The sequence below is a fragment of the Oryzias melastigma genome, linkage group LG9 (genome assembly GCF_002922805.2).
Source record: "Oryzias melastigma strain HK-1 linkage group LG9, ASM292280v2, whole genome shotgun sequence".
Classification (NCBI taxonomy): Eukaryota; Metazoa; Chordata; class Actinopteri; order Beloniformes; family Adrianichthyidae; genus Oryzias; species Oryzias melastigma.
The window spans coordinates 5582803-5602022 of NC_050520.1; the positions used below are offsets into that span (position 1 = coordinate 5582803).

A 19220-nucleotide genomic window follows, 5' to 3' on the forward strand; every position below is an offset into this window, starting at 1 on the left:
TTGACATTAATCCAAAAATCATCCCCAATGCAATACATGTGCACATAAGGAAAGCTCCGGATCTTTTGCCTCTCAAAAAGTCATACACTTTCGGGGTTTTATTCAGAGACAAATGCAAGTATATTTGTTTTAGAAGTATCGAAACTAAAATTTTAAACTTAACTTATCATGTGCTGAACCAGAATATAGCATTTCCAAACATTTCATTGTGCGTTCGCGTTTGGATTCCAGCTGGAGATTCCCATTTCCGATGGTCTCTAAAGGCAGCATCAGTATGGTGGGAGAGGCTGGTTTGTTGACTCAGTCGGAGCTTCGGCTTTAATGTAGCGGCCGCTGGTAAAGGAGCTAACAGTCTGAGTTCGACCAGTTCCGCTGTCAATATGCCAGTAGCGAGGCTCTCTTTCAATGTAAAGTTCCCGTCTAAACCGTAGGAAAATGACGATTTTCAAACGAAACAGTCCGCGTTGGTTAAATCTGTAACGACGTGCGGTTTGTGTAGCGTGCGCGAGCTCAAGTTCGAAGATTGTCGAGATAAACGACTGAAGTTCCTCCGTAGAGAGAGAGAGAGAGAGAGAGAGGGATGGCTAATGCTAGGCTGACCTGTTGTGGTTTATGTAGCAGTTAGCCTGCTAGCCGGCCGAGTTAAACATGGAGGCACTCGTTTGTCTTGGAGGATTTAGCCCGTAAACACGCAGCAGTATATCCGGGCAAACGTTTCAGGATCGAGTGCTTTATAACATTAAAGCAGCCTGGCCGCAGCCGCGAAACTCGTCCTGGTTTCTGTGTTGGCCTTGGAAGTTAGCAGACGGCTGCCTAGCTGCACGTCCGGCTCATTTACTGTGGTGAGTGCCAATTATATTTCTTTTATCTATTTATTTTTAACAGTTTTAACCCTTTTGTTCTTCCACTTCTTGTACACTTTTTAACACGATAGTTTTAAAAACGCGTCAAGTTGAGTCATTAATGCGCCCGCTGTTAGCTTGAATTGGTGGGTGTGTAAAGTTGCTAACATTTTGTATTGAAACTAAAGCTAACAATAGCTTTGATGTGAGCGTTCAATGACTCGCTCAATATTTAGGTAGAGACCGTCGATGTGGGGAAATTTGACGAATTTTCACTTTCAGTTGAAATATGAACTTATTAACATATAAACAATTTTGATAGAATGAGGGCTTACGTGCTGGAATCTTTCATAACGGCATGTTAATCGAGTAAAAAAGAAAAAGACCCATAACAGAGAACTCTATTTTGCATAACTACTATTTTTTTGCGCTATTTCTATTTTTACATATGACTTCCTGTATTTTTTTTTTCAATTTCTTTCCATTTTAGCTGCATAGATGCCATTGCAACTGGAATATCTGTTAGAAATTGTTGCACAATCCCTCAAACTTGAAGATATTTTGGCACTTTCGAATAACGTTGCCCATAATCTTTAATTATTAATAATGTAATGGATACTACTAAATTAAAAAAGACTATTATCTTTGGTAGCAAAAGAATACACTTAACTTTCTTCTTCTTCTTTTAATAAAAGTATTCTAGCATTTAGTCACAATTCTTGATTTGTCCGGTCAGTCTACTGGCAATAAAAAAGCCACATTCTAATCTTATAGCAAACGACATTCCTTTTTAAGCGCTGACATTTTGACCTCCCTGCCTCTCCTGCTTCAGGTAGATCCACATGTCATATCGCACCATCTTTTTAACCGTATAAAAATTGAGTTAGAAGTTGGACTTTTCATTCATAACATTGAGGTCTTGTTTATTATAGCCAGTATTTGACCATTGAAAATGTCAGTTACTGCTTCATTCAAATATTTAGTACTTTTGTTGTCCTTAGCCTTTTCATTTTAATTACCAATGCATATTTGTGGAACTTGAAAACATATGATTATACGTTTAAAACATCTTAATTATTGCAAATAGTTTTCTTTCTGGAAAATACATTCTACTCATTGTTGCAAATACTTTTGCAGATAAAACCGTTTTTTTTTTTTTTTTTAAGGGCATTGCCTCGCATCTTAACATGTCAAACGTCATACATTAACCAACCAACCAACTGTACTTTTACATTCCTTGGTTACCAAGTTGTCTACTTTTCTTGTAAAAGAATGGGAAATTTATTGAATCCAGTGTTGTTAAAATGTAGCATTCTTGTCCAACGGGTTCTAAGATATTCTGCTTACATAGAACCAAGGACACAGCGCAGACAACATTTTATTAAAGATTTTTCAGCTAGCTCCCTTGTGGGATCTGCCAAGGATGAATGAACAGTCTTATACTGAACCATTTCCTGCTGTGCTGACCTACACATCGCTTTCCAGTTACCTTGGTTACACTGGTGTATATGTTGTAGTTAGACCAAACAAGTAATCAAGAAGGGCGGTTTCTTTTTATGTTTTGTACGTTCAAAGATTTCTCAGGCATAACTGTAGCTCACTTGAGTTAAGCAGCTAGTCTGCCATCCTCTGAATCCTTTAATAGTAATAACATGTCACTTTGAATTATTTAATCTGATAAATTTTAAACATTGTAATCTAAAGAAAGTCTGTGTTATTCCTCCATTAAACTGTACACATGTAGCTGTAAAATTTCAGCTGCTAAATACATGTATTTATTAAAAATTATTCATGTCTGTAAAGAATCTCACAAAGTCATGCAATTGGATGATTCTGTTGTTCAACTGGACTTTTAAAGGTTGATCTGGAAGATGTTTTCTTCCTCAGAGTATCTTCATAAGCTGTGAAAATCCATTTCTGGAATTGCTTTATGTTGCAGCCTGTTCCATAATGGTTTCCGGTGGATCCCCAACAGAGATCATTTGTGATTAAAATTGATCTGTGTTTTCCCTTAATGTAAAACAGGGTTCTTTAACCTTTAACAGAAAAAAGACATTTGGTCCAGTTTCTTGAAAAGTCCTACCTTAATTTAAAAAAAAATACACTATGTATATTTTTGTGGCCATTCATTTATCAAATTTAGCCTATATTTAGAATTAAAGTTGAAATCACATTAGTTGTCACACGCGTAGGTGTTTGAAATTTGTTCTCCGCATTTGAACCATCCCCTGGGGGAATGGTAAGTAACAGACACAGCCGCCCTCCGTAAACATTTGGTGGCTAACCCCCCCTATTCCAGCCCCTTAATACTTAGTGCCAAGCAGGAAGGCAGTGGGTCCCATTTTTGGTATGACTCACAACCTTCCGGTCTCGGGTCGGACATTCTACCACAAGGCCACCGAGCTGACCTGATCGAGCCATAACAGTTTTAGATGTCTTTTTTTTATTACTATTGATAACACATACGATTCCTTTCAAAATACAATATATTTAGTCAAATAAGACCTTCCTACTGCAGCAGATTAACTTGCAATTTAGAACAATTTAGGAACAACAACTAGGCATAGAAAAAAATTCTGAGCTTGAAACTCAAATCAAAACCTTTACTATCATTTTGCTCGGCTATCGGACATATTTGCATTTTGGAAGAAAGGTAAGGCTCTTAATTTATTGTAATGGTAAAAATAAAAACTTAAAATCAATCTAAAATCACCTCAGGTTAAAATCTAAAAATAAAATGACAAAAATTAACAAACACATTATTTATTCAGATTGTTTGCATTTTTCTTCAAAGCCAAACATCCAGAACGGAGTAACAAAGGAGCCGCATGTGGCTCCATGGTTCAGGTTGCAGACACCCCCCCCCCCACCCCGGCTCTACAGAATGTATCTTGGTCATCTGCATGAGCGTTCTGAATAAGAAGTTCGGATGAGCAGCAAAACATCGTCTAGATTAGGTTTTAAACGTCCAGAAACCTGCAATGGGGGTCATGTGAACATCTTTTGGATGGTTGTGTAGTCTTTCAAGACTTGTGGCAGTTTGAGGGGGTTGTTGCCCATCTTGACAACACATATTTCTCATCTTCTTTAGGGGGCCGCTCTTAACGTTGCTCCCGTTTTCTCGTGGCAGACTCTAAGCTGGCTGCAATGTCAGTAAAAAAGTGCAGTGGGTAAACTGAAATGACCTTTCTGTCCTGTGATGAACTGACATCCTGTGCAGGGTGTACCTTTCTCCTGCCTACCGAGGGCTGGGACGAGCTCCAGCAACGACACCTTAGCTCTGGGTAGCATCGTCAGCATAGAAAATGAGCAGTTGGTTATACTTGTTTGGAGTTCAAAAGACGAAGTACGTAAAGATTGTACTAGGAGTTGTGTGATTGTTTTTTCCTGCAAATTTTGTGATACAGTTGATAAAATCCTACCCACAAGGAGATCAGATATGACTTTGACTCCTGCAAAGATCATTTGTTTTATCTTTACACTATTGTTTGCCAAAAACTATTCATTTAAACTTGACAGTGACAGAAATCTTTGTCCCACTTGAAGAGGAACTCTGACTGTTTCATAACTGTCACTCATAGAATTAGATTTACAGATTTTATAACCTTTTTTCCAGACAATGGTTCCTCTGTACGCCAGCTTTTATGCAATGATTAGTAACACTACACAACAGTTGCTGCTATGTCTCCTGATCATGATATTAAATTTATGTAGACCAAGCCGCAGCTATCATTTGCAGTACCAACTCTGCTTTCATCTGACTTAAGGGCATATGTTCCTGATGGCCTCCTTACCAGCCATGGACGCTGTGACTGACGCGTGCCCGGCCGTGCACCAAAACGGAACGGCTCATCGGGAATCTCCAGACGCAAGACCGGCGGCGGCCGTTTTGAAGCTTCGCTTCTATCCCAGCAGCCAGGAAGCCGCCAGCCACAGCTTTCTCAGCTACCCACCTGGGGACTACGTGGCAGAGGATCTGTGCATAGATGCAGCCAAGGAGTGCAGTGAGTATCTCAACTGCATAAAGAAGCACTCCATTTGTGGCTTTTGTTCCTCCTAGATTTCTTATGATAATGCTATCAAGCGGCCACAGAGAAACCACTCGGGTTTAAGTTGCTTTGCTTTAGTGTGGGCGTCAATGCAAATGTGACAATAGTAATGCAGAACAGGGTTATGCAGGGGGACTAGGCTCACCTACATGGTATGTGTTTGATGATAAACCAAAGCACAACTGACATTTTAGACCATCATTTATCGACCCTTTTTTTCACCAGTGTTTGGACTAAAAACAGTTTTTTTTTTTTTTTTGATGCCCGGCCTCAGACACTTAACGATTTTACTTTCACCACTAAAAAAAAGCATCTGGTCACTTTGACTTATGACAAATTCTTTTTTGGGGGCACAGAAGTATTTGCTTCTTTCAAACCTTGAGAGGTTTTTCTTTCTCTTTTTGAACGCTGCAGAAATATCGCCGCTGTACTGCAGCCTGTTTGGCCTTTTTAGAGAACAAGACCGCTTGTGGTTTCCACCCAGCCACATCTTCCACCTCGACGAGTCGGCTGCTGAAGAGTTGTTTTTTAGAATACGGTATGCAGTTTTTTTCAATTTTGCTGTTTTAATTCAAACACATGAACCTGATTTTGACCTTTTTGATTTATTTATTGCCACAGGTATTATTTTCCTGGCTGGTACAGTAATGGAGCATCCAAGTCTTATAGGTATGGGGTCAAAAAAGGGTCAGAAAGCCCCGTCCTTGATGACTCTGTAATGTCCTACCTTTTCTATCAGGTGAGCACATTTCCATATCAATGAATATGTTTTGCTGAACAAAAAATTAACTCTTAAAAGCAGAAGAAAAAAGACAGACATCATGTCGATGAGCGATGAAATATTTGCTTATAGAGAGCAGTAGTGCAGACTGTCAGAAAGTATGAAGCAAAGCACCTAAGGCGCTTTCAAGCACTCTCTTTCGTCCTGTGATGCTGCTTTGTTACACTTAAATGTTTTTTTTAGAAAAAATTTCAGTTTTTTTCCCACCTGTTTGAACACCTTTTAGGCACCAGAATTCTTTAAAAGTACCAGTTCAGCACCAGAACCAGATCAAATCCAAACCCTAGTACCCATCTCTAGGAGTCAGACATTTTCTCAAATGTTCCCACATACCCGCTTCATTGTGCAGCTTCTGAACACATGGAGTCACATTCTTTTGTCCTAATTTATGCTGCCATTGCCTTGAAATGTAATTATTTCCTGCCTTTGTTTGAGCTGGTTAGTGCTGCTACACGGGCCAGAAATTGCCTTCACTCAAGACGACAGCGAGGCTCGGTCACTGACCCGGCACAACGGGAGCTTCTCCACACTCTAAATATTTGGAGGAGTTTCAATTAAAGCTAAATAACTGGTTACATTTTAAACATCTGCTTGAAGCCCGCAAAGACGTTACAACGATACGATCCTCTGTTTTATCTGAAAGCCATAAAAAGTAAAGCCAACTCTTAAAAAGTTAAACAGTAGGCAGGGCAAGGCAGGTTTATTTGTGTAGCTCAAGTCAAACAAAAATGCTTTGCATAAAAAAAGCCAAACCAAAAGGAGAAAAATAGTCTTTGAACATTTTTCTCATTCATAGAAAAACTGTGATTCTCAAATGTCAAGTTGTGCTTTACCCCAACACTCATAAAGTTTGATATAAATACCTGACATTGAGATTATTAAACATCTATTCAAGTTTTGTGATCACTTCATCCAATGATGATGATGATCCTATAACAGCAGCTACTTAGTATGGAAAGGTTATGCTTACTTAATTGTAGCAAATTCCTGTATAAATATATGGGATAAAAATAGCAGCAGCAAAAAAAGCAATAAAACGGATTACATCACTCGAAGCAAATAAACGACAAATACGTGACAGAAATTACAAGCCGCGGGTGATTTAAAGCCCAGAGGAGAGCAAATCATTTAACAAGCTTTAGATAATCGTCCACCCTTATTGTCTCAGGAGCGCACATCAATAAAAAGTACAACAATACAAGAACAAGTTGTGTACGTCAATACAATAAAATCACAAATTAGTGGGTTGTAGAGTTTAAAGATTTTTCTACTAGTTGCTCCATTTGGAAATGATTACTTTGATCATTTTTAATGTTTAAAAAATGTTTATTACTGAGATAACATAACTGGGGAAAAAAAACTCTATTTTTTTTTCAGTAAATATCTTATTTTTTCTAATATACCTAAAAAGCAAGCAAGAAAAATAAGTTTTCATATGAATTTTAAAAAATAATTTTCTATCTTGCCTTTCTTCCCTAGCTGTGTTTACTTTATTGTTTCCTAAAATGAGCTATATTTCTTTCTTTGAATAGAATTTTAACTTGGTTTAATGTGACTATGAGGGTCTACTCCATTTTCCTGGTTTGAGTCAACAGTTTTCTTCTCCCTCAGTGTGGGGATTGGGTTCCTGTTTGTCAGACTCTGCAGTTCTCTGCTGCGTATGTTCCTGCATAGTTTGTGGTCATGCCTCTGTTGGCACAAGTATTTTGTGTTTATAGTTTGCGCTCACGACGGCAAACTAGTTTTCCAACAAGTTGTTGGCGCATTACCATATCCAAAAATTTGAACCATGTAATTACTGGGAGAGTCTTTTGCTTTTTAAAGCCAGGTGGTTGTTTAAATGTTTTTTATGCTCTGTTTAATATGATTCATTGATATTTTTACATGTTTACTTTAGATTTTAGTCCTTCTCTTATAAAATGTATATTTGTGAAATTCTGAGCCTGGGTAGGAAGCCAGGTTTCAGGTACGGCCTCCAAAGGTTTATTTAGTCTGTTTGCATAAAAAAGAAACGTTATTTATTCAGTGAATTATTAAGCTGATATTTATTTGTTTCTCATTCAATTTTGCATTTTATGACTTCCATAAGTTGTCATCAAATTTGCTTAAACGGAATTTGGGATACTATAATTGACTTGGAATAAAATTTCCGCATACTTGATCAGTATTTGCATCTCTAAAGCTGGGGGCAGACTGTAGTTTATGCATTCAAATGTTTTTTCTGTTGAAAGTTTGAGCTAGTCTGAGAATTGTGTTCCATTTACTTCTATTTTTTTTGTTAAAAAAAGCTTTTCACTTTTTTAACCTAGGCAGTTCATAATCCTCAAACATGTCATGATGAAATCAGGTTTGGCAGTGTTTGATTGATTTCTTTTGCTTTGGGAACTGATCGTTTGGAAGGCAAAGCCATGCAGGAGGCATGTTTTGGCCATGACACCATTGTTCTGGCTGCCATTGTTGTGACAGGTGTGCACTCATCTCACATGACACACTGACAAACTTTGGCTCCTTTACAAAAAGAAGATTTCACAACACCTCAGAAGCTAAAGCGGTGAGGTTAGTGAAGCAGATGAGGTCATGGGGCCGTCTAAATGACTCGCTATAGAGTGCTTTTCTAATTCCAGCTTTAGGGAAAATAAGATGTAAAGTTTATTGCTAAACAGGACATGGATGTTTGGAGATGCATTATTTATCTTATTGTTTTGTAAACATGAAAAATGTACAGACTTTAGCAATAAATAATGCATTTATTTGCTACAAAATGTTCCACTTTGCTTAATTCTTTTCCCTGCAAAAAACATTTCATTTTAGGGGTATAACGATTAATCGACTTAATAGATTAATTGATTTATATTCCTACAATCCAAGCAGATTGATCTTTCTGAGTTGTCTGAACTATACCATTATGAAATTGCTTTATGAGGAAATAGATCGATTAAATCACGTGTCAACGTCGAGGCCCGGGGGCCGAATCCGGCCCGCTGAGTAATTCTATCCGGCCCTCCAGATCATTTTATTTTATTGTTATCAATGGTCTGATGTTATCTTGCGCTTACTTATAACTTGTATAATTTTGACGATATGTATTTTTACGGAGAGTAAAATTTTGAAAATTATTGAAGGTTTAAGTAGATTTATTCTGGAATATTATTCATGCTAGTTTTCATCCATAGTAATGTTAAAAAGTTGCGTTTTTAAATTTTGAAAAATATAGTTTGTCTGTTCAAAAAATATTTTTCCTGTTCAGCCTGCGATCTAAGGTGTGTTTTGGATCTTGGCCCCCTGTGCAATTGAATTTGACACCCCTGGATTATATTAATACTGGAAATTACAATTTGGATACAATGTTCAATTTGTATTACTTTTATGTGTAAACACAACAGTAGACTGGATATAATGAAGTTAAAATGTGAAATGATTTACTTTTTACAAATCAGATTGTTGTTCAAAATGAACCAACACTGCCTATGAACTGTATCGACAACCACAAGTTAGGATATAAATCGAATCGTTGTTAGTCTCATTATGATTATCTTTTGATCTGTTATCAAAGTGTTCCCAGTGGCCTTTAAATTATGATTATGCTGTTTTTAGCCAAAAAAAAAAAACATCTTCAGAAATTTGCCTGAGTTGTTGGCAGAGCTGTTGGTGGGGAGTAACCCAGCTCTCATTTCCCATGATACCTTTGTTTACTCTCTCCCGCTACCTTACAGACCCTCACAACCCTAACAAAAAGGGGGTTCTGCTCACAAAAATGGCGATAAATGTCAGAACTATCCAGACATACACTTTTGAGCCAGATATCAGCTCAGACGAGGAAAACAAAGGTGTTAATACATTTATTTATTTCTTTAGCATATTTTAATTCTATGACATGTCTTGGGTGTGTGGAATTTTTACCTCTTGACCAGGACTCCCTTGAAAAAGAGATCAGTAGATCTCAATGGGATTTTTTTCCTGGTTAATTGGTTAAATTAAAAAAATAAATGAATAATAATAATACATTTATTTTCTGCAAATGGACAGTTTATACAGAACAACTACAACCTTTTTTACGCTTTTTTACATCTGCTCCTGATTTGCCACAAATTGAATAAAGAAATACTCAAAAAACACTCTTTTTATATTAATTTCTCTTTATGTACTCCATCATGAAAAAAAATTCTACAAAAACTCTATTTACACTTGAGTAGGTCTTTTAAAATCAATCGTTACACTCCTACTTCATATCACTATGGTGATCACTACTACTTTCTACCATCCCTCATGCAGACTAGAAAAAGTGTTCTTAAAGTATATTTTCTCAACACAGTTCAAGGACAAGTTATAGAGTTTCACATACAATAAAAGCCTTACTGTCAATGGTGGAAAATATGTACATGGAGTCATTCAAGTCAGTACCGAGACTGAAGCTGAACTCTGTGTGAACTGAGGGATTAAGAGGAATTATTTATTTTTTTTACAAAAATCTGTCTCCTAGTCTAGCCACATGTATAGAAATAAATACATTTTTAATGTTTCAATTCCTCTCTTGATTTACCAGCTTTAATATTGTCGTGACTGTTGTCATGGTTACATTGGTACACTTTTTTTTATTCAAGAGCAGAGTATCAAAAGAAGTTCATGTAAGTCAGGTAAAACTTTTTAAAGAATCAAATGATCTAAGCATTAACCCGCCCAAAAATGTGACATCAAGCTGAAGTGGCTGTAAGGTGGGTGACTCGTACTAAAGTCAGAAATAAGATTTGAGCTGACCTTTCCATGACCTGGGGATTATGTGGATTTATTCCTTTGGAAATCGGCTCTTGCAGCATTAGATAGCCTAAAAGCTAGAAAAAAGCGCAGCTGGAGGAGATCATTTAAGCACAGTGTGTTTCCTGCCATTACTGCAGAGTTTGACTTCAGATTTAACTTTTATTTTTGCAAAGACACATTCAATTTATTCTGCAGTCTGATCTAAGTTGTGTTTGTGAGGCTGTTGGGTTGTTTCTCCTTAGTTGTCTGCACATCTATTAATCCGTTCAGTAGTAAGAAATATAAATCAGTTTGTTTTGAGTCATTGTGATTCTGCATGTCCATGTTTTCACTCGATGTTCTGATACCTTAAAAAAACCTAAACAAAACGAAAAGATCTGGCGTTACCCTGCAGTTGTGGTGTGTTTTGTGTTCACACTGACTCATTAAAGTCAAAACGAGTAGCAAACATGACGTCAAAGGGACCGACGGGGGAAGCATTTTCATTGGTTTGTTGTGCTGAAAAACTTTCTTGCATCATGTCTGTGTGCTGCAGGGAACAATGAAAACACAGTCTTTTCTGCTCACTGCAAGTCTATTTCACCAACTGTGAACTGCTCTTAAGGTCATAAAGAATTAAGATGGCAAAAGTTTCCCAGTGAATCAAAATGAGCATCTTGAAAAAAGAGAAAAGCATCGGGGCAAAAAAGTATTTTGCCTTCACAGATTTTTGAAAGTTTTCTTCTGGTACATTTCAATTGGGAGTGACAATGTAAAAAAGAATCTAGTAATCACAATGTATTTAACTCCTACGAATGAGCAAGAATATTCTGGTCCTCCCCTTTAAGACGATCTTCTGTCCGTCACTCATTACATGTATTAATGGCACATGTTTAAACGGGTTATCTGTATAAAAGACGCCTGTCCACACCCTTAAACAACCAGACTGCAAGTTCTTCAACATTACCAAGAGCAAAGAGCTGTCAAAGAACACCAGGGGCAAGATGTAGACCTGAACAAGACTGGGATGAACAAATCTACAATAAACAAGCATCTTGAAGAGGAGAAATCAACTGTTGGAACAATTATTTGACAATTGAGGACGTACAAGATCACTGACGATCCCCCACCACCTGGACCTTCATTCATGTTCTCATCTGGTGGGGAACAAATGATCATATGGATAATCCAGAGTCAAACTCACAACTTCCGCACGAGAAAAACATAAAGTGCAACTGTGTTAACCAGTAAGTCACAGCAGACAACTGGAACTATCCCTCAGTCTTTCTCATTTTATTCAGACTGAACGGCGTTTTCTATTTCTGTATTTGACACGACAAAACGGTGCTTTGAACGGGCTAGAACGGTGTTTTGATCGCGCTGTTTTTACGTTTTATATCTGCTTTTTACGCCCATCTTAGAGCAACACAAGACTATAGTACAGACATTTTCTGACCGTAATTTTTCAAGTTCCCATAGTCAGTGAATGCACCAGGACTGAAGTTACCACCCTCATTGATTTTGATTGGTCCATCGTGTTAGCCCCACCCCCGTATTCCAGATCGGAGCCAAAAGTTTAAAACCAGAAATGTTCAGATTTGAAACGGGAAAAGAAAGAGTTAAAAGTGAAGAAAAGATTTGAAACTGAAAAAAAGTTCAGAAGTGGAAATTCAATAGAAAAATATGAAACTGAAAATAATTAAGTTTATATTCAAATTTCAGAAAGTTTCCGACACTTTAATTTTTTTTTAGCCAAACTGGAACTCTTTGGTACAAATGCCACTTTGGAGGAGGAATGCTGAGTTGCATTACAAGAACACCATAGCCTCTGAAGCACGGGGGTGGGAACACCATGCTTTGGGGTGCTTTTCTGGAAAGGGGACAGGACGACTGTGTGAAGGAAAGAATGACTGGGCTGTGCATGTGAGGGCGTTTAAACCTGGCAATGATCACAATCACATCTCCAAAGCATCATGGAAGTGTCTACATCAAATCCATCTCCGGGTTCTGGAGTGCCCTAACCTCTCTGGTCCTTAAGCAATAGTGAATCTGTGAGGGAGTTAAAAACCTGTCGCAGTTCTTAAGATCTGCATACAAGAGTGGACCAAAAGTTCAGCTACAGAACAAACCTGGACTGGCAACCTTTGACCTCTGTCATTACCAACTAGGGTTACACTATAAAGGATTGAGGTGGACTTTTGTTATTGACCAAATACTTATTTTCAGCATCAGTATACTTACTGGATTATTTATTTATTTTTTTACATTCTGTCTCTCACAGTTGAAGTGTATCGATGAAGAACATTACAAAACTCTCCTAGATTTTTAAGGGGGACAACTCCTGAAATTGGTGACTGAAAGTCTTTTTTGCCCCACTGTAACCAAGAGAAAGCTAGCATATGTGGATTTAAATAACACTATAATTCTGTGTTGCAAAGGTTGTTGCACTCCTCTGTAGTGCTCAAATATGTAATGTTTCACAAATAGGCTGGGGACAATGTGTTCTGCTTTTTTTGTTCTTGCAGTGTGTAGTTATCTTTAAAAAAACATGCATGTATTTGTACTTCCTTCATGATCTGCATTTTGATTAAACAATCAACTCAAAATCTGGTGGCTTTTTCTGAGGGTCAAAATGTAGGGAAGTGTATTTTCTAACAGATGAATGACATGGAGAAAAAAGTAAAGAGTTGAAGCTTTGCTACTTTTGTTCTAATGTGTAACTTTTTTTTAAATTACGTGAAGATAATTTTATCATTAGTTTATTAAATAAAACTATAAAGTGGTTGGTTTAATAAATATCCATCCTCATATTTTCAGTTTTCATTGTGGTAACACTAGCCAACATACTGCATCACACAGTCTCTATATAGTTTTAAAGGCTATGATATAATTCATATGTTTTTTTTTATGTGTATTTAATACCTGAATGAATGGCTGATTCCATTGTCAGTACAAACTTTAAATCCTATTCAGAAGTGGTTCCAACTTTGCACCAGTGATGGTGGCAGATAAATGAAAAGCTGTCAATAATAGTGTAACACTGATGGAAAAAAAACCCGAAGAGCTAAGACGTGGCGCTTCATTAACAGCAAGGATCAATGATCCAAGCTAAACTTGCAGACTTTATTTGTTTTTATCATTGAATATGTTGTTTATCGCACAATGCAATGTATCTTCCTCTAAAAATATGTTTGTTTGTAACCTTTATTTAACCAGATGAAAACTCATTGAGATCAGGATCTCTTTTTCAAGGTTGATCTGGCCAAGAGGTCAGCAGCACACGTCTATAAAATAAGGTTACAGTGTATTACAAATAATAAACAAAGGGATAACCTTAGGATATTTAAAATAAAAAAAAGAATATAAATATGAACATATGTTATGAATATAAATATGTTTGGAACAAGCTGTAGATGAATAGTACCCTAAAAATAATATTTGTGTTTCTTATTTGCCCACAAGTCTCAACACTTTAGAGTATTACTTAATTCTCTGCAGCATTTGCCAATGCTACAAAGATGTCTTTTTCCAGAAATAAAACATGGTTTAGAAAGTTTTTGATGCCCATTCTGAGTTTCTATAAACTCTTGTAACTTTGTGCTACTTGAACATAGAGTTGAAGAATTTAGAAAATTAGATCATTCAAGTCAAAAAGGGTTTATTTCACAGAATCTAAGACATCCTTCTTCTCACCCAAAGAAGTCATTGCAAGTTAAAATCTATAGCAGATTTCTTGCAGACTATTCAAATTGCTGTACATAAAGAATTAAAAGAAACAAAAGAAGTATCAAAGTAGTTTCTTCAATTATTGTTGAACAATCATTTTTTTTACTAAACTTATGGACCACAAGAAAGGAGAAGAGATTCCAAAATATCTGAGCTTGATAAAATTAGACAGTAAAACATAAAGCCAGCACTTTGAACATCACTGCTATTTTCTAAGTCTGATAAAGTCTTGGAGCTTAGTGTGGATGTTAACCCAAGGTTGTGTAAATCTGAACATTTTGTGCTAGAAAAACTTATCTGGATACATATAACTTGTGGATTTTTTTTTCTCTAAACGTTCACCTTTCATTAACCAGCATATATTTTACTCTGTGTTCTATTAATATTGTTTTTTGTGCAATATTCTTTAAGAACTGCCTTAAGTTCAGTTTTTCATCACATTGTTTTATTATTAGTTTTAATAATTCTCTATAATGGGCTGACCTGTGACCAGAGTTACAAATTTTGTTTCAGTCTGTTGAAATGACAATAAATAATCCTTGTATCATTTTTTTTCCCAACTAAAATTCTAGTGAAAACCAGTTTCATTGTTTCTCAAGCAGAGACGCTTGTCTTTGATGCTAGTCAACATTAAAAATCAATTTTAAATTCTATAAAAATATGTGTTGCTCAATACTTAAAGAAAGAATGCACCTGATAGTTCTACACGTTTAAAGTTTAAAGTCTGCTGACAAGGGTTATTGCATCTTTGTTTTGAAAATGTTATTTAAAAAGCCACTTTCTGCTTTCATTTCTTTCACAGTGGAGGAATGATTTTGTCAACGGCTTGGTAAAAATCTCCAACTCCCACGAAATGCAGGAGGAGTGCCTTGGAATGGCTGTTTTGGACATGACGAGAACTGCTAAAGAGAAACAGACGTCCCCTTTAGAGATCTATGACACTATGAGGTAACTTCCATTAAAAACAGATTTGAAGTCATGACAGGTTATTTGTTTTTACATTTTAAATCTCTCTTAATTACTGTCTTTTATAGAGATGCTAAAGAAAATGTGTTCATGCTACACATTAGGGAATATTTGCTTTTCTATTTAAATAAAAAAAAATGTTTTAAAACTTTTAGATCTCGAGTTTTCCCATTCAGACTAGTACTTTTAAGTACTACAGTAATTAAGTTTAAAGGTCTTACTTATTGCTAATTCAAAATTCTGTTCTTTTTTTTTTCTTGTAGTTATAAATCATTTTTGCCAAAAGACATAAGAGCTCAAATCCAGGACTGCAGCTTCTTGACACGTAAGCGAATCCGCTTCCGCTTCAAGCGTTTCATCCAGCAGTTCAGTCACTGTCGGACCACCGTCTGGGATCTGAAGCTGAAGTACCTCATTAGCATCGAGTCACTGGAGAAGGCTTTCTACACGGAGACCTTCCAGGTCAGGGAGTCGTCCAGTGGGCAGCTCATCATACAAGTCGCCGCCAACACAGGAATACAGTGGTGTCGAGAGAAGTTAAAAGACTCCGACGAGGTTGGTAACTGTTGTAATGTCATTTTTATTTTAGTTAACGTATGTTACAAGCCACAGAAATACAGAAAAATTTCCCATATATTTCTTTGAATGGGACAAAAATGCTGCTAAACTGCATATTTTTTAATTATTTGATTTTAGTTGTGATTGAAATGTGTTTTTTTTCCTTGTTCAGGAGCTTCAGACATTGTGTGATTTCCCAGATGTCACAGACATCAGCATCAAACAAGCCAGCAAAGATGGGACCTCAGAAAGCCGAACGGTCACCCTCAACAAGCAGGACGGCAAGAATCTGGTAAATCTCCATCCAAACTCCTTTCCAGTCTTACTGCTATGTCCTGCTGCTGCTATGCTGCACCTTTTCAACAAGCTATTCTGCTCACCTGGCAAGTGGGGTAAATGATCTAAATCAGCATCTGCCGGTTTCTTTCATTCTTATTGGTGTCCAGTTTTTGTTATTGTCCCCTTTCGTATTTTCCTCTAGACTCGGTGCAGGTTTGCCCATTGGGGACGTAACATTTACCTTAAAGTGAAACATTGCTTATTTTTTTTCCTGATTGTTTCTTTTAGGAACTTGAGTTCTCCAGCCTGCCCGAAGCCCTCTCCTTTGTGTCCCTCATTGATGGCTATTACAGACTAACGACGGATGCATATCACTACCTTTGTAAAGAAGTAGCTCCTCCCAGGCTGATTGAAGCTCTGTCTGCTCATTGCCATGGCCCCATTTCGTGAGTGAACGTACTTTTTTTTTTTTTTTTTTTTTTTTGGAAGAAAAGTAAGCTTATTTCAAACTGTTTTACCTTTCAGACTGTCAAATAATTAAGAATTCAGATAGATGTTTTATACATTAGAAAACACTGACAAGATATTTCATGATTTGAACTGGACTGGTGGGAAATGCACTCCACATTCAGTGTAATAGTTTTGCATAAAGTAAAATGTGCTAATTCTGTTTCGATTAATTGCGTGCGTTAATTCATTAACTTTTACAGCTCTAATTTGAATAGAACAGTTTCCACCAAAGATAAAAAATATTCTCTTTACACGAGCATTTTAATGTGAATTCATATTGGAAACATGATTCGATGATTTCTTAAATTTTAGGAAAAATAGCCAACGTTTTACTGTACGTCAAATATATATATTTCCAAATTTTATTAAATGTATTAGTTTTTTATTAACATTTCCTGTTGTAAAATGAAACTTGTTTGAGTTCTGCTGTAATCATTCGAATGGCTATATTAAAATGTGTTGTTTTAGACTTTTGGTCACCCTCTGTTATAGAAAACATAAAAAGTAGTGCTGTCAATCGATTAAAAAAATTAAAGATTAATCACACTTTTGGGTTGTGATTGATCACAATGTTTTACTAGGTACATTTTGTGACAATATGCAGCTTTTGAACTAAAAAAAAAAGGCAAAAGAGAATTTTTTCCTTCATCTTTATTGTCTGAAATGAAGTGTCGACTGAGAAATCCCAGAAGTGCAAATTGTTGGCACAAAACACATCAACAGTAAGATAAGCAGAACTCTAAAGATGTTTATGTCTGCAGTATTATTACTCCAAGAAAACAGAGATACTCACATACAGCCATAAGAAACAAACATTGTGTTTCTGCATTTTAATTGAACTTATGCCATGGTCTGGGTGAATTCTCCATTCTGATTGGCTTCTGGGTGTAGACGCACAAAAGGAAGTTCTAGGTCAAATAATCCAAATATTCTACCTCACTGCACAGGCTTCTTTAGAACACACTTTTGGTTCATCATTTGGACAAAACGAGCATTAAGGGAGGTGAACTTTCTCTCTTTAACTTATCGCTTTCCTTTGCTGCTGCATTCAAGGTCGGTGACGTCAGTGACGTGTCGTCATGTTACCGTGACAGCTGGCCGCACTACGTATCTATTGGTCTGCTTTTCGTGAAAAAGCGATCTAAACCGAAAAAAATTAGGAAGTACTAAAAATTGTTTGAATATTTACTTCTTTTATAAGTAACCATGGTAAAAGTGGGATAATACTCGGTAAAGTGTGCATTATTGGAAACTAACCCACGTCGTGCAAGCCTGATCGTCCAGCGCAAAGCGGAAGACGGTGTAATTTATTTTTGTTTATAAATATTAACACATTAATCTTTTTAAATCAATTGCAGGCATAAACGAGTTACCATTGACAGCCTTAATAAAAATTCATATTTCAAGTGGAGTTGGTGACCTTTTTTGATGCAATAACAAGAATGAGCTGCAAATAAAAGAGCTGTGGTTAGTTCAATCCCAAGAGTTGATGGGAAATCAGATGATTTCATTCTTGTTCTAGAGACCAAGGCTTTAGAGCTTGTAGGGAAAGATTTGCAGTTTGCTTTATTTTAAGTTTCTGTGTTATTTCTTTCAGTGCAACCTAACCTGGTTTATTAAGAAACCTTATAATGCTGCTTTTTTCCTGGCCTCAATCTGGCTTTTTTGGGACTTTTAAGAAATATTTAAAGAGTTGTAAAACAGACTGGACCAGTTCTTTATGAATGGACATACCAGAACCCCAAATCCGGGCTGTGACATTCTTAGGACATTTTTTTGTTTAAAAAAAGCTGATGGGGGTTCATTTAGAGTAAAAACTTTGTGCACAATTTTTTTTACGCAAGGTGTTTATGGTCATTGCTGTAAATATAGCTACAGGCGTTACTTGGACTCCATGGAGGCGATGATGAGGTCGTTATTAGAGAACCCCAAAGCTTGATAACATTCACTTCTTCTTCTTCGAGAGAGAGAGACAATGCTTTTGAAGAGATGACAAGTCCTGAAAATATGTTTTCTGATGACCAGCCCTCCAGTCTGTTGCTGACATATTAGATAATTATTAAAGATATCAGCAGATGCTAACATCTTAAAGCTACCGCAGGTCGTTCTTAGTCTAGATGAGCGATACAGACTGTGATCTGGACACCCAAACTTCTGATTGATAAGGTTTGTTGCTCACTGGAAGCAGTTTACGTGCAAACAGGCTACAGTTTACACAACAGCTGTGCCTGTATTTGCAGAGTTAAGAAAAATGTTGGGAGCTAAGGAGAACATGTTGCAGCTGGCCGTCCGTCCTTGTTGTGATACATACGTAGTTACGCAGGTCGCACACAAAGGCGACTGAGGAAGATGCTGGTCATTCACTTCTAGTTGCAGCATGTAGGAACAGTCTGAAAGGATCAGCTGGTCAGCAAATGTTGTGCCACCGCAGGATACATGCAGAATCAGGAAAATACAGATGGTAAAGAGGAAATTGACATTAGTACAAAGTTTTGCCACAATTTCTGTTCCTGATTATGCTGTATTTGTCCACCTCTCACTAAAAACAGTGTGGAAAATCACCAAGCATGAAGAACCCCCTCGCTTAATTTTATGTCTTCCTTGAGTCTTTTTTAAAGAACATGCGAGTTAAATGTTTTAGTATCTCAGGAAGTGACTCAGCCTGTTTTTAACAGGTGGACATTGAGGCCACAGTTTACATGTGTGCTCTGTGCTAGCAGGTAATACAACATTCCTCTGTCTCATTGCATGTTTCTTTTTTTTTTTTTTTTTTTT

General features: G+C 36.8%; 1 protein-coding gene across 1 annotated transcript in view; it reads left to right on the forward strand.

Moving 5' to 3' along the window:
• Positions 1-243: 243 nt before the first annotated feature.
• jak2b (Janus kinase 2b) overlaps positions 244-19220 on the forward strand; it is a 34101-nt gene continuing 15124 nt past the window's right edge. Inside the window, exons 1-9 of the mRNA XM_024275515.2 lie at positions 244-842; positions 4610-4846; positions 5306-5429; positions 5513-5630; positions 14935-15080; positions 15362-15653; positions 15829-15948; positions 16224-16381; positions 16951-16981. Of these exons, the coding sequence (XP_024131283.1) occupies positions 4615-4846; positions 5306-5429; positions 5513-5630; positions 14935-15080; positions 15362-15653; positions 15829-15948; positions 16224-16381; positions 16951-16981 (1221 nt within the window). The 5' untranslated portion in view covers positions 244-842; positions 4610-4614. The remainder of the gene's footprint in view (positions 843-4609; positions 4847-5305; positions 5430-5512; positions 5631-14934; positions 15081-15361; positions 15654-15828; positions 15949-16223; positions 16382-16950; positions 16982-19220) is intronic.